Source organism: Rhinoderma darwinii, chromosome 13 (assembly GCF_050947455.1).
Source record: "Rhinoderma darwinii isolate aRhiDar2 chromosome 13, aRhiDar2.hap1, whole genome shotgun sequence".
Taxonomy (NCBI): Eukaryota; Metazoa; Chordata; class Amphibia; order Anura; family Rhinodermatidae; genus Rhinoderma; species Rhinoderma darwinii.
In genome coordinates this window covers 32,980,838-32,995,722 of record NC_134699.1, presented here as the reverse complement: position 1 = coordinate 32,995,722, position 14,885 = coordinate 32,980,838, and the positions used below count along the sequence as shown (strand labels likewise).

The 14,885-nt window shown below is 43.1% G+C and overlaps 1 protein-coding gene across 3 annotated transcripts in view; it reads right to left on the bottom strand.

Annotated features, from left to right (window-relative positions):
- Positions 1 to 14,885, bottom strand: part of LOC142665595 (CMP-N-acetylneuraminate-beta-galactosamide-alpha-2,3-sialyltransferase 2-like) — a 36,986-nt gene that overhangs the window by 9,362 nt on the left and 12,739 nt on the right. For 2 of the 3 annotated variants that reach the window (XM_075845301.1, XM_075845303.1), the window contains one exon: positions 2,375 to 3,234. In XM_075845301.1, coding sequence (XP_075701416.1) covers positions 2,375 to 2,662 — 288 coding nt within the window. In that variant the 5' untranslated portion in view covers positions 2,663 to 3,234. Of the gene's footprint in view, positions 1 to 2,374; positions 3,235 to 13,746; positions 13,979 to 14,885 lie in introns of all 3 variants that reach the window. The other variant, XM_075845302.1, reaches the window with a different exon arrangement.

Genomic DNA, 14,885 nt, shown 5'->3' with positions numbered 1-14,885 from the left:
CGATCAGCAGATGAACAAGCAAACGCTCAATCTGCTGGTCGTATCGTTTTAAAAAACTGAATTATCATAGTTGTCGGCAGCACATCTCCCTGTGTAAACAGGAGACGCACTGCCGACATGATAATAATGTATGGGGACGAGCGATCAGAGTAACGACCGCTCGTACCCATCCATAGCTCCGTGTGACAGGAGCAGACAAGCGCCGATCAACGAGATATCTCGTTGATCGGTGCTCGTTGCACCGGCCAAAATTTGGCTGTGTAATAGGGCCTTTACACAGAATACAGGTGTCCGGATTTGAACCCAGGCAGTAGCTCTTCTCATTAATCTACTGGTTAAAACAGACTATTGTCTATTGGTTCTGTTGATTCTTGCCTCTTGATATTCCTTGCTGGATTAGCTATTTAAATCACCCTTTTGGCTCCTATATAATCCTGACCCCTGCACTTCCTCCTTGAAATACTATTATGCTTCCTGCCTCCAGTCTAGTTCATTGCCACATTACTCTACAAACTATTGCTGCTTATCGGTGTACTGAACTTGGATTGTTTCCCAACCCCATCAATGCCGTACGCTACACATCTTTGCTGCGTATCACTGTACCGAACCTGGGCTGTTACTGGACTACTCTACCGATTATCACCCACCTTCCAGATTGTTTCAGCCACTGGTCTTCAGATTACTTTGTCCTTACCTTGACAACTGGAATCATTAAATTATTTAAAGTTGGCCATGGGCATGGGATAAGAATTGACTTGCCCCGTTTGGGTCATTTAAACATTATGTAATTTCTTTGGTCAAAATGTGCTAAGAGACTGCCTGGGAACTCTGGCGCCGCTTTTATTGGGAAAGCAATAGGATTAGAAGGGTTGAGAACCAACCTGTCCAATTCCTGCTTCTTCTAATAGCAGACATTAGGGGACGTTTCTCAGTAAAGACAGACATTAGGTTTTCTATGGCCAGCTAAACTCCACTCCAGTAACGGTGTACACATAGTTTAACTAGCAGTGCAAACATTTGAGAATTAACTTATTATTTATTTTATTGCTGCCTCCCTTTACCGTATTCTGTTTGCATGTTTAAGTTGCCTTGAAAATTACCTATTACAGTGCATTGTAATTTTTACTGGCTCATATTAAGCCCTGCCTCAGGGGGTGATGGGATGACAGAGGGGGGCATCCCCTCTTTCCTACAACTCTATGCTGCGGTCGCTGTTGACCGTGACATTTAAATGGTTAAACAGCCGGGATCTGAGTTTTCCGATCCCGGAAGTCACAGTGAACTGTTGGCTGTAACATAAGGCTATGTTCACACGGGGTATTTTGCCGAGTTTTTTGACGCGGAAACCGTGTCGCAAAACTCGGCAGAAACGGCCCGAGAACGCCTCCCATTGATTTCAATGGAAGGCGTCGGCGTCTTTTTCCCGCGAGCAGTAAAACTGCCTAGCGGGAAAAAGAAGCGACATGCCCTATCTTCGGGCGCTTCCGCCTCCGACCTCCCTTTGACTTCAATGGGAGGCAGGAGAAAGCGTATTTCTCGCTGTTTTATGCCCGCGGCGCTCAATGGCCGCGGGCGAAAAACGGCGCGATAATTGCCGCGAAAATCGGCGTGCAGGGAGAGGAATATCTGCCTCAAAGTTCCAAACGGAATTTTGAGGCAGATATTCCTCCCCCAAAATACTCTGTGTGAACATAGCCTAAAGCTGCCACCCGCTGAGTACTAAGCGGGCTCAGCCCAGGGTCCACTCAATACTCCCCCTTCCTGGCCATGATATACAGTTATGTCAAGTGTCAGGAAGGGGTCCAAAGTACTATCTGCTATACAGCAGACTACCGCTCCATGCTACACATGCTATTTTTTAAGTTTCCTAAATGTGGTCAACAAGTAGCATGAAACAATTGCACTAGAAATTACGCAGGCTTAGGATATAAAAAGGAGGCCGTGAGACTTGTGTACCAAGGGAGGCATTGTGGGTTTCATATATTAAAAATGTCTTAGCAAATATATGAACTCATCACCAATCCATTGCAGTACGGAAAATGGATGTTAGAAATTAAAACAGTTGCTATATGCAACAAAACAGCTTTTTATGATACATGAGGCTCTGTGTAGCAAACATACATATAAATTGCATTAAAGGAACACTCTGAGCAAAACCTACACTGTGTTATGCCTAGTGCAAGGTATAATGCAAGATACAGGTATTCAAAAAAACACTAAAGAGAATGCCTGCGTCATAATCCGCTCCCTCAGGGACTGCACTAGGCCTATTACAGTGCATCAGTTGTGCCCGGAGTGTTCCCTTAAAGTCTAGCATGAATGTAAATAATAGTAATCATTTGTAAAATCTTTAACGGTATTCAGTTATACGCACCAGCCACCATTTCAGAACATGTTCAGGTATGAGCTGATCCTTTCTTACTAGCAGAGGCTCAATAGATCCATTGAAATGTTGCTGAAACCATGGAGTCCTTAGGGGTGTTGGCTTGCACTGTCCACACATGCATACGTTTTTATCAAATGCATCAATGGGATCCACTGGATTTGAGAAGTCTGGGCAGAAATACATGAAATAGATCAAGAAGGCAACTGCACACAGCAGTACGGTCCATACTGTCCTTTTCTGGTGGGTAAATCGGTACTGCCAACGAATACAGTGCATTATAGCAAGAAGAAGAAGAGTGCTCTAGGATTCCAGGAAGTTTTACTAAAGTTGCATCAGAAATAAACCTTCTGTATATTACCCATATATAGGGTGTGATATGCCAGTGGTGACTTTGGAGGTCCTGATGAACTTTATATTGAAGAGTGGGTCAGATGACACGCCACCTACCATAAGTACGGTTTAGGTGAAAAATATTTACTGCGCCTTGTGAGGTAGAGCAAACATTATGCAAGAGCTTGATGACTGAACATTCCATAATACTGCCAAAACACCAGCTTTATTCCGTATATCCAGTATACGGAGGAAACATTACGTGACCTTGCTCCAAAAAATATTTTGCATTGAATGTATTATGTAATAAATAAAACATATTTACATATATATTTTACTGAAAACCGAAAAGAAAAAAAAACGAAAAAAAAAACACGGATTCCGGATAGGGATAGGTTGACCATACAATCTTCAATAGTAATTTCTATAGTGGTCCCCAACGCTTTAGTGGGAAAGAATTTAAGCACCGAATTCAAATCCTTCATATATCAATGTGCGAAGTGATTTCCTCGGAACCCCTGAAAAATAAGCAAGACCTATCATTAAGAAGGGTGTAATCATGGAAACAATGACAGACGTATGCGATTATTATGAAAACAAGCACGACAATCATTTAGCTACTCCATTCTGTAGACAAAAACACTGCCTTAATAATACACAATTACTACATAGGAAAATGAAAATTTAATATAGGATGATCAAAGTGACCAGAGAGACCCATAACAGGGCATTACGCATTAAATGAACATTAAAAAGGGGTTGTCTGGTTTAGCAAAATCCATTTTTAGATAACCTATTAGGGCGTTCCGAGTTAAAAAAAAAAGGTCTATTATTCAGGATATCCATCAACTAGTCTGAGCATAGAGTCCAGCATGGCCGTGCATTATATGGACAGCACATTAAATTAAAATGGGCACTACTTAATGAATAATTTCACCTGTGGTGGCGCTGCAGCAGTATTGAACACTTGCTGGCAGATTCCCAAACAGATTAAAGGCTCTGTACACCTTTTGAAATAGTATTTTTTTCTATTAATGGAGAAAAAAAACAAAAAACTTTATGAAAAATTATTTTTACTTTTTGAGATACAGCTGCTTTATTTACTGTATATAGAGCAGCTGTATCTAGCGCTAAAACCTGTATGTGTCAGGTCCATGTGACTGATTGGTTCAGTGTCAGCGGGTCCTGCGTGTCTCCGACACACAGATACACCTGTATTCAATCAGATCTTAGTTGTGATCGATTACAGGTGGATCCTGCATGTCAGGACCCGCTTTCACTGAACTCGTCGGTGCCGCTGAACTGACAGATTCAGGTCTTAGCCCATGATGCAGCTGCTCTGTATACAGAATACAAAAGCAGCTGTATCTCAAAAAGTTACAATTATTTTCAAAAGTATTTTGAAAGTTGCACCAAATCACACTGATTTGAAATAGAAAGGGGTTAAGGGCTTTGCACAACTTTTTCAAAAACAAAAAACAGACACCTTCCGTATATATACACATACACACACACGAGACGTAATGTCAGGGGGGGGGGGGTATGGAAAGTCAATAGTGACCGCTGCATGTAAGACATTAGAAATAGGGGGGCAGCTCCCTCTGGCGTTCAATCCGCCACAACACGATCGCTGTGAGCCAATGTCATGGCAGCATGGGGGCCTATTGAAGTACACCTATTAAGCCCCGACAGAGACTTTTTTTTAATCAGTTCAAGTTTATTCAACAAACTTCACATCAATACAGGTCATTATACATTTTCATACATTGTGAAAGCATCGCTCCAAAGACCCAAACATTTATTTCCAACAAAACAATCCCTTCCCCCCAACTCCCCCCTGTATCCCCCAGCCGGCCTTCCCGTTACGATCTTCTTTATCCTATCTCTTTCTCCTTCCCATTTCCATCCCCCATCCTCCTCCAACTCCCCGCATGTATGCAACCGTCAGTGGCTCTGTTCCTGAATGTGTGACCTGGCCCTCCCTGCTCCCGTGCCCCCCGCGCCCTTAGTGTTCCCTTGAACCCCAGAACCATTTAGAGTGCGACCAGTGCACGTAGCGTCATAAGTTCCGAGGAAGTACACCCAGAGTGATCAATCCACCTAGCCCATTGTTTTTCAAATTTAGTCTTGGACCCCCTCTTGGAATATATCCTATATTCCATCAGAACCTGAGAATTAAGTGCCCCTATAATTTTTTGCTTCGAGCGTGGGTCCCATCCAGCCAGTGCTTTGCTATTCCCTTCCTAACTTGGTATAGTATTTTTGCAATTGCCAGCCCTGTCATCCTATCCCCCTCCAAATCCCCGACATACCCCAGCAGCATTACCACTGGATCCAATAGAATCTGTACCTCAAACACTCGGCCCATTAACTCTGTCATTTCCATCCATAAGGCCCCCAATCTCCCGCAGGACCAGAACATATGAAGGATGTCTGCCTTTTCTTCCGGACACCTAGGACACCTGGCGTCTGCCCTTAATCCCATTTGTTTCAGAACCCATGGGGTCCTATACACCCTATGTATCAGAAATAACTGTGATCTCCGTTGTGCTACATTTATGGACAAAGTACATGATGCCGCCAAAACCGCCTCCCAGTGGTCTGTAGAAATAGGACCCACATCTCTTTCCCATGCAGCTTTGGCTGGTGCCATAGGATCTCCCAGATGTTCCGACAGCAACCTGCGATAAACCAATGAAATTAATCCCTTTGACGTTGCTGCTTTAGCAATATGTTCCAACACCCTGGTGGCATGGATCGCCATGTCTACACTGGCCGCTTGTGTCTGCACAGCATGCCGAATCTGCAGGTACTGATAGAACATGCGGGAATCCAACTGGAACTCCTCCCGTAACTGCTGAAAGGATTTGAGTATGCCTCCCTCGTACAACTGACTCAATCGTATTATACCTCGCTGCTCCCATCCCTGCATCCCTTCCAATTTGCCCATTTCCCCCAGATATGTATTCCTCCAGAGTGGGGTATATTTAGTACACTCTCCTATCTCCAACAATTTCTTACAATGCCACCACACCTTATGTATGAGAAGCAGGGTGGGTCGAGTACTCGCCAGTTTTCTATAGCGGTGTGCTTCCAGTCCTGCCAGCGGATTCTCCCCCCCCCCCAAGATGCGATAGCATGCGCACACTGGACCCCCAGGTCTCCTCCTGCTCCCACCCCCAGAAATGCTGACATTGGGCAGCTAAATAATACACCCATGCATTAGGCAAAGCTAGGCCCCCCTCCTCCTTAGGCAATTGAAGTTTCTCCAGTTTAATCCTGGGCACCCCCTTCTTCCATACTAAGTCCCTGAAAAGGTTATGCAACCTCCTAAACCAATATTTGGGGATCCATACCGGGGAATTATGTAAGACGTACAGCACTTGAGGCATAAGGATCATTTTAATCAAATTCGTCCTACCCGGAGCCGATAACGGTAGCTTATTCCAAGCCTCTACTTTGGTCTTTATCGTTGTTAACAGTGGCATTACATTAAGGGACATATAATCCTGTGCTTTCGCCGTCACCCTGACCCCCAGATATTTAAACTCCGTGACCACCGGTCCAGACAGAGACTTTAGCATTGCAGTATATCGTGAAAGTATTTCAACGATTACTGGTTCCAGTCCTCTAGGGTGACTAGCAAAAGAAAGTTAGAGTGTTAAAGTTTTTTTAATTAAAGCTATGGCTTTTGGAAGGGGGGGGGGGGAGGAAAAATCCAAAAATGGCAGTAGAGGGAAGAGGTTAAGACTATGTTTGCAAGTGGCAGTTTTGTTGCAGAAACTTCTGTAGGATGCAGGGCCTGCTCCAGGTTTATGTGGGCCCTTGGGCGACACAGACTTCGTAGGCCCTACTAGCGCTCTGCCTGGGACTCCCGCTCGGCTTCTGACATCACTGTCCATATAGTGACGGGCAGGGCGCTAGTAAAGGCTCTGCTCTGGTACTCCACCTCTGGGGAAGCCCCTGACATCATTGTCCATATACGGCTAGTGGTGTCAGAGGCAACCCCAGAGCCAAAGTCCCGGGCAGAGCACTACTAGCACTCTGCCTGGGACACTCCTCTGCTCCTGACAACACTGTCCATATATGGATAGTGATGTTAGGGGCTTCCCCAGAGATGGAGTCCCGGAGCTGAGTCGCTTCTGCCTGGGACACCTTCTCTTCTCCTAACATAACTGCCATATATGGACAGTGATGCCGTGACAACGGAAGAGTCAGCACCTGGCGGCTAAGTCGCCCCCTCCCAAGAGTAGTTGGTCCCATCACTTGCCCGGGTTCGCCGGGTGCGGATGCTAGCCCTGGTAGGATGTGTATGGATTACTGCAAGCAGACCAGCGGAACAGTCAAAAGGAATTTCTGCAACAAATCTGCCACGTGTGAATATAAAGCTGTTCACAGGAACAATCCCTTTGAACAAAAAGGGATTGTAAAAACCAGACAACCCCTTTTAAAGACACCACTGTATTATAAGTCAACTTATCTGGAATTCTAGTAGTTTAATGCGTTTTTCTTGACTCCACTAAAGGGAGTATAGATCGTTTTCTGGTGTCACAACGTGGGAGGACAGAGCTGAGTAATGTTCTAAGAACTGCATTCCTGGCATCCTGTTATTAAATATAAATTATGGGGCTATTCCGCGTACATTTTAGAACTTTTGGCTATCACAGCTGTGACACTTAAAGGAGAAGTATCTACTTAAAAGGGTTTATATTACATAAATCCTAGTATGCAATAAAGTAACGTAACAAATACTTAATTTGGGGACACTGTCTGTACTATTATTATTATATAAACCGGTCAGATTCCATAGCAAAACTAACGCATGTCAGGCTACTCAGAAAGGTATAAAATGCACAGTAAAGAAAGATGCAAAGAAAAAAATGTGTATATATATATATATATATATATATATATATATACACACACACACATGCAATTGTAATGTAACAAAACGCAATTGTATCAAATATAAAATGTATAAATTTTATTGAAAAATACTAAAATAAAGCACATAAAAAGGTCCACAGACACACTAACAGAAAGACGACCGTCAAATAAACTCCTGCAAAAGAGTAATCAAAGTGCTGGAGTAGTTGAATGACGTCCACCCCGACCCGCATTTCGGCGCACTTGCCTTTGTCTGGGGGTGCCCTGAAACGTGACTCGGGGTGGACGTCCATCAACTACTCCAGCACTTTTTGGGTCAGTATGGTTACTCTTTCCTCAGCAATTTCCTCCTATATAGGCTATTGTTGAACATGTATCTATACATTAATTTGCACAGTTGTTGGTTTGTACATGCCATACCTCATTCTCGGACTTGAAAAAGCCTTCATAGAGTGGGTGAAAAGTTGTAGTGGATGGTGGATGAATAAACCCAAGTTTTTTTTGAGTGCTGCGTCGTTCTCTCTTTTTTGGATGATCATTCTCTGACTCATGTATACATTGTTGATTGCTCTTTTGCAGGAGTTTATTTGATGGTCTTCTTTTTGTTAGTGTGTCTGTGGACCTTTTTATATGCTTTATTTTAGTATTTTTCAATAAAATGTATATATTTTATATTTGATACATTACAATTGAGTTTTGCATCTTGTTTGTTTGTTTTTTGGTCTGGATAGATATATTTATTCAGAATTAAATTGGTTTTCATGCTAGTTGGAGGACCAAGAACTCTTATCAGATCTTATTAATGATATGTCTTGTGTGTGCGCAATGATGAAGATAACCATATTCTGCGCAAAACAACTTTCAAAAACGGACAAATTGATGTTTTGCCTTCCTTTGGACTAACACTGCAGGATAATAGGTTTAACTAGATGGAAATATATATTTTTCATTTAGTAAATGTAAACTCGAGCAACAATACATTAATTTTAATACAACTTTTGTTGTTTACTTTATTACATGTGCAAGTTGAAAACGACAATATGTCGGGCCTCGTTCACATCTGTGTTGGAGGCTCTGCTAGGGGCCTCCGTCGCAGATCCGGCCAATACTAGAAAAAGTAGCGCAGCATGCTGCCCTATAGTTTGCGGCGAAGCCACGGACATCCTGACGAAAACCTTTTAAGTCAATGGGTTTCCGGCCGACAGTGTTTTTCCTTTGTTCTGCCCTTCTGACAGAACAAACCAACAGAATGGCAAACGCTAGTGTGAACCCAGCCTTAGGTGCACGAGTTGCAATCTGAAGGTAACGATTAGAAGACATCTATTTGTAACCAAATGTATGTGCACTGGGGGACTTCATTTTTCAAAAATACACATTGGTGATATCTCTTCAGTCATAGTACAGGGAGTTGCACAAGTTAGGGCCAGTTCACATCTGCGTTGGAGTCTCCGTTAGGGGCCTCTGTCGCATATCTGGACGAAAATACTGGAAACAATAGCGCAGCATGCCGAGTTATTGTTTCTAGTAAAACTACATACACCCTGACGGAAACCTCACAGAACCCTTTATAGTCAATCTGTTAAGTCAGCCACCTTCCGGTATTTTCGTTGTTCGGATCCTCTGACTAAATAGAACGGAAAGACCAATGCAGGTGTGAACCTGCCCTTAATCCTGCATTACGGGGCGGTGATCTCCACCGTAAGCTCTTAAATTGTGAAGCATTCAATCTTTTTGCTTAAAGTGGTTGTCTAGGCACGGACAACTAGTGGCCTATGCACAGGATAGGTTATCAGTATATGATCGTGGGGGTCTAACACCCGGACCCCGCACCGATCAGCTGCTCCGGCTGCTGGACGTTATGCAGTAGTTGGAGCCGGATGTTCACTCATCGATCGGTGCGGGGTCCAGGTGTTGGACCCCCAACCAATCATATATTGATGACCTATCCTGTGGATACCTATCCACAGGATAGGTCATCAGTATATTTGATCGGTAGGAGTCCAACACCCGGGCCCCGCACCGACTGATCAACTGCTCCCGCTACCAGATGTCTGTGCCTGGACCACACCTTTACCAACCAGTTAAAATTCAAACGATTTGATGTTCCTCCATTTGGATGCTGGAATCACCTTTTTCCTATTGAAGCAAGTGCTGCCCTGCATCCATGGAACTATTCATAGGTGACTGACTTTTTGCTTTTTAGATTTCCATTTAGTCAAACTCTACAGTGCTGTGGGTTATTTAAAATATATTTGCCATATAAAATACATTAAAATAGTCAGTGTATAAACTTTATTGTACAGTCCTGTTTATGTGGCTTTTCTAGTAGACAGGTGCAGAGTTTTTGCGGACAGTGTATGAAAGTAAATGGAATAGTTGGCAGAGACAGTAAGTCTGAGAGATGTCTGGAAGAAGTCTGTGGAGGTTTTACTAAACTGCAGTACAGCTGCAAACCTTTACAACACTGATGTATCCAACGCTGAAAATTCTGATCAGGATCAAAAATGAATTAAATCCAACGTCAGACATCTAAACCTGGATATAGATGTAAGATTTCGTGTGAGGCAGACAACGCTGTATATGCTTGGTTGTCAACTGAAGATAAAAGACTTATTTGCTTAATATACTTTTAAATTACCATTATCATTTTGAAAAGAGCACTCATTTTTTATTATTACTATTACTACTACTACTACTATGGACCACAAACACATTAGTGGGAGTGGTTTATTTATTTTTAGGGTAGGAAGGGGAGGGCATGCATGGTTTCACCTGCATTCTCTGAAACAGAGTCACGTCCTCGACTCATCCCGATTCAGTGCCATCTCGTCCAGCCAGCCGCCACAACAGGGACAGGCGTGTTGGGCAGTGGGTACGCAGAGCTGCCTGGCTAGTCAAAATTAAAGCACTGGCCTCAGTTAAAAGGTGGCTCCTATGTTCCCTGTATGGATGCAATGTGTTTTGACACTCTACTGCTTCATCCACCCTGTACCAAATAACAAGCGGTGCTACATCACCGTTACTGACTCTCAGCTTGTCGGACTACCCCTGTGAACTACCCTCTGCTGTACCTATTATCCAGCACTGCTACATCTGTTACCGAGACCCGCCTATCCAACTACGTTTATGTTTATTCCCTGGTACCACATCTCTATTTGTTTGACTCTAGTTACGGACTTCTAGACTGCCTGACCCATATCTCCTGAATATTTTTCATGGTACGTTCGAGACTTTCACGGGTGTTAGCAGCAGCAGCCTCTATTCCCCTAATTTGCTCTGATTCACTACCTGCTACGTTATCCAGAGAATTACCCAGCGAATTAGGTTGAGGCACTTCAGTCCTGGGGCCAGCCTAGCCAAAGTCTTGGTAAAAGAAAGTACTATAGGTGAAATTGTGCCGTCTGATAGGTACCATGTCCCCCAATATCCCCATAAACCATAGGCGACATGGAGACAAGTCGCTTAACTCCCGGCAGAACGAAGGATCAGGCATGTTGAAATCCAACATTACCCAACCATTTTTTACCCTCCAACATCTGCTTTCGAAGGATAGTCAGAAGGCCCCACATACACAATATATTATGAGCGGTATCCACTGAATTTAAACTAATGTGTATGGAAAGCTGAAGGCCAAGTTTGCATGTGATGCATTTGTTACGGATTTTCAGTACATACTCTGAATGTTACAGAGGTAGAGCATGTTTTTTTACTCCGTTATTTAAACGCATTCCCATGAGGGACTCTTTACATAAGGCCATGAGATAAAATTAGATCTCTCCATACTGTAAAATCCCAAGACAATTCACCGGTTTGTTTTTGCCTCAATATTTAAGGCAGCATGCTAGCAAACATCTGTTTTCCGTTCACTCTTTTCTAATAGCGGAGAGTTGCATAGAAATGGGAGTTAAATTTCGGAATATAAATGTCTCACACCTCTCCACTAGTCTTATGACTAGACGCCACAGTGTGTTAAAATAGCTCAGTGAATACCAGCTGTGTGCACTGTGGTTACATGGAAGGCTGTCACAACCTCGGTCACCGGAAAAAAAGAAATCATGAAAATTAAAGTCTATTTTGACAGCTAAGCTTCCCAAATATAGGCAGACAAATCTTCCTGTAAAAAAGCACCTGACTCATAGTGGACAATGCCAAACCTCTGGGGTTTATAAACGCTGGAAAAATAGCAGCGCGCAAGGAAGTGTGGGCAGTGAAAAATAAAAATATGAAAAAAAAAAGTAAAGTACAATCTGTAGCGTGGAACGGTTCACTTCTGGTTCAGACACACACACACATGTGCAGCGGTCATAGTGAAGCTGCAATCACGAGCGACATTATATGAAAAGGTTTAGGCAGCAAAAATGTCCACGGACTTATATATATATATAATAAATATTTCCCCCTGATGAAATAAAAAAAATCTGATATTCATTGAATAGTATTTTGCAAAAAGTCTAATAAGATTGTTGATGGTCACTACAAGATTAGGGGGGGGGGGGGTTGGGGGGGGTTGGGGCGGAGAAAATTGTTGGAAAAAATTTGAGATTTCCAAAATTATTGCCATCACTGTGTAAAGGATCTGCCAGGCACTTCTGTGTATACACCCATGGGTAATCAGTCTGCACCTGGTTCTATGTCTCTGAGACCGACTCCATCTTCCACCACTAAGGATGGCAGGCTTAGGAGTGGGAGAGCCTATCGCAGCCTGGCCAGACGGAGCTAGTTCTGCCCTCTGTCTATTTATACCTGCCTTTCCTGTTCCTCCTTTGCTTGTGATTCTTCTCGTGTGGTTTCCTGGCCTTGCTGCAGCTCCTAGCTATTTGACCTTGCTTCATACTGACCCCGGCTTTCTGACTACTCTCCTGCTCTGCGTTTGGTACCTCGTACATTCCTGGTTTAACTCGGCTTGTTCACCTCTCTTGTTGCTCACGGTATTGCCGTGGGCAACTGCCCCATTTCCCTTTGCTCGTGTCCCCTTGTCTGTTTGTCGTGCACCTACTGAGCGTAGGGACCGTCGCCCAGTTGTACCCCGTCGCCTAGGGCGGGTCATGGCAAGTAGGCAGGGACTGAGTGGTGGGTAGATTAGGGCTCACTGTCTGTTTCCCTACCCCCCTGTCATTACATACTGCTAGACTGTCTTTGCTTCTAAAGTTTCACATACAGGTAATGTGTTGTATGGATCTATAATATGGGCCCATACTGTAACTTATTGTGCGTTCAATTTTCTATATGGAAAAAAAACGAAAAACTGGCGGCATGTTCAAGCAAATTCCATATTATGGGAGTATTACCCCCTAGAATCATTGTTTCTAGAGGAGAACATGGTGCCGCAGATAGGTACACAGAGTGCCAGCGGGTCTGTCATTTGGAACCGTAGGGACCCCGTGTACATGAGGCCTAAATCAGAGTGACCACAACAGAATGGGGCAGATTCACAAACAACCATGCCAGTGTTCGTGCGCAATTATACTAAAACAATTGTTAATGACATTTTATAAAGCCATTGCCTGTACACCATAACAGGCATGTACCTTGAGGAGGATGGGATGCTTGCTATGGGGAGAACTTCAAAGCTGTATATACTTATCTACAGTATATAAATCCATTTAATTGGGTTTTATTTATGAAAGTAAGTGATGGAGAAATAAAAGTGTTCTCCATAGCAAACAATCATATTGAAAGATGTGCTTCCCAGCTGAGAAAAAAGGACATCTGTAATGTGGTTATTAGGGGCGACAGACCCATAGATGTAAGATATGTAAAAAAAAAAAAAAAACTAAAAAAAAAAAAAATCAGCACCCTGTAAGAGACCCATTACATCTTTTCTTACTTATTTAGGTATATCCTCCTTATGAAATTTTAAAAAAACTAACTTTTGCTACTTTTACCAGTAGTACCCCCGTTTCCCAGCACATCGGGCCGAATGCCCTACCAGCCCACCCATAAAGCAGCAAGAAAGCAGAGAAGACAATGCAGAAAGAAACGCAGATGGCACAGTGCCTTGTAACCACTGGCAGAGAAGGCCTGCATTGCATTACTTAGCAATAACTTGCTGGCGCAAGACAGGAGGTAGTTAATATATCTGTGTACATCTGTGGTCCTAACCAGTTATTTGTCCTGCTAATTAGGATCTAGTAAGGACTGACCTGCTCTCTCGACGAAGGGCATACATCTGCCATTCCTGCTACACAGCTGAAGCATGGTGCTGTGGATGGAAGCCTTTGTTGTGGGTTACCACAGAACTCCCCTGAGGTGCCCAGCACTAGTGACACCAGTCATGCCAGCGCAAACCTCCTGTGACAGCTCCACTTAAAAGTTGCTTATCTATCATGAAGAATTATCCGGAGGAATGCGATTGTCTTCGGAGGAATGTGTAGCCTAAGGGAGGAAAATACAGAAACCTGATCAGTGGTTTCTGATCTGAACTTGTGTCGTAATGGGAAGTATTGTGCCAGATGAGGAGGATTTAGAGGCTGGCAGCAAGAATAGTGGAAGCAAATCCCTGCATTATGCGGTGTGTAAAACTGCAATCGGTGTTCAGAGCTGTATACGCTTGTATTTACTTCATGCATTGTATCGGAATACACAGTAAATTACGCATTGTGACCCTGCAATGTGATGACGCCCTATTACTCGAATCTTCTTCCTCATGTACTTTAACAGTATATAAATTCTGCAAAAAAGCCATGTTTTTCTAATCCTTCACAACTCCTTTAACCCCGTATGTCAAATGTCAGATAGATGCAGGCCCCACCTATCTATCGCGTAAACCATGTTCTGCCTTTTTCTGCTCTCGCTGCCTCCCAGTCTACCACAGTAGAGCAGCATATGCTATATTCCACAACATGGTGCACGCCTGTTAAGGGATATAGCGCACAATTTTAAAACAACTTTAAATGTTTTCTATTTAATTTCTAAATAGAAAATAGCAGAAAAACTTAGTAAACCTGTTACACATAGGCCGACGGTGAAGCCTCATTTACTGATTTCAAATTTGATCATTTTAAAGTTTTGCATCGGTCTACAAAAGTGAAGCATGGGCTTTGGAAATACGATTGGGCTGAACACATTTTACAATGTACTTAAAACTACAAAATTGGCATATATGCATTGATAAACCTCCCCCTAATGTTCCTTTGACAAGAGTAGAATACAAACAGGGACTGTTTTCACAAGGACATAGGGGTAATACAGCTGATTAATTCATGGCTGTAATGTCAGGCACTGATAAACCTTGAACTGTTTCTTTCACGTACAATTTATACTGTATTGTTATCCCTATTTA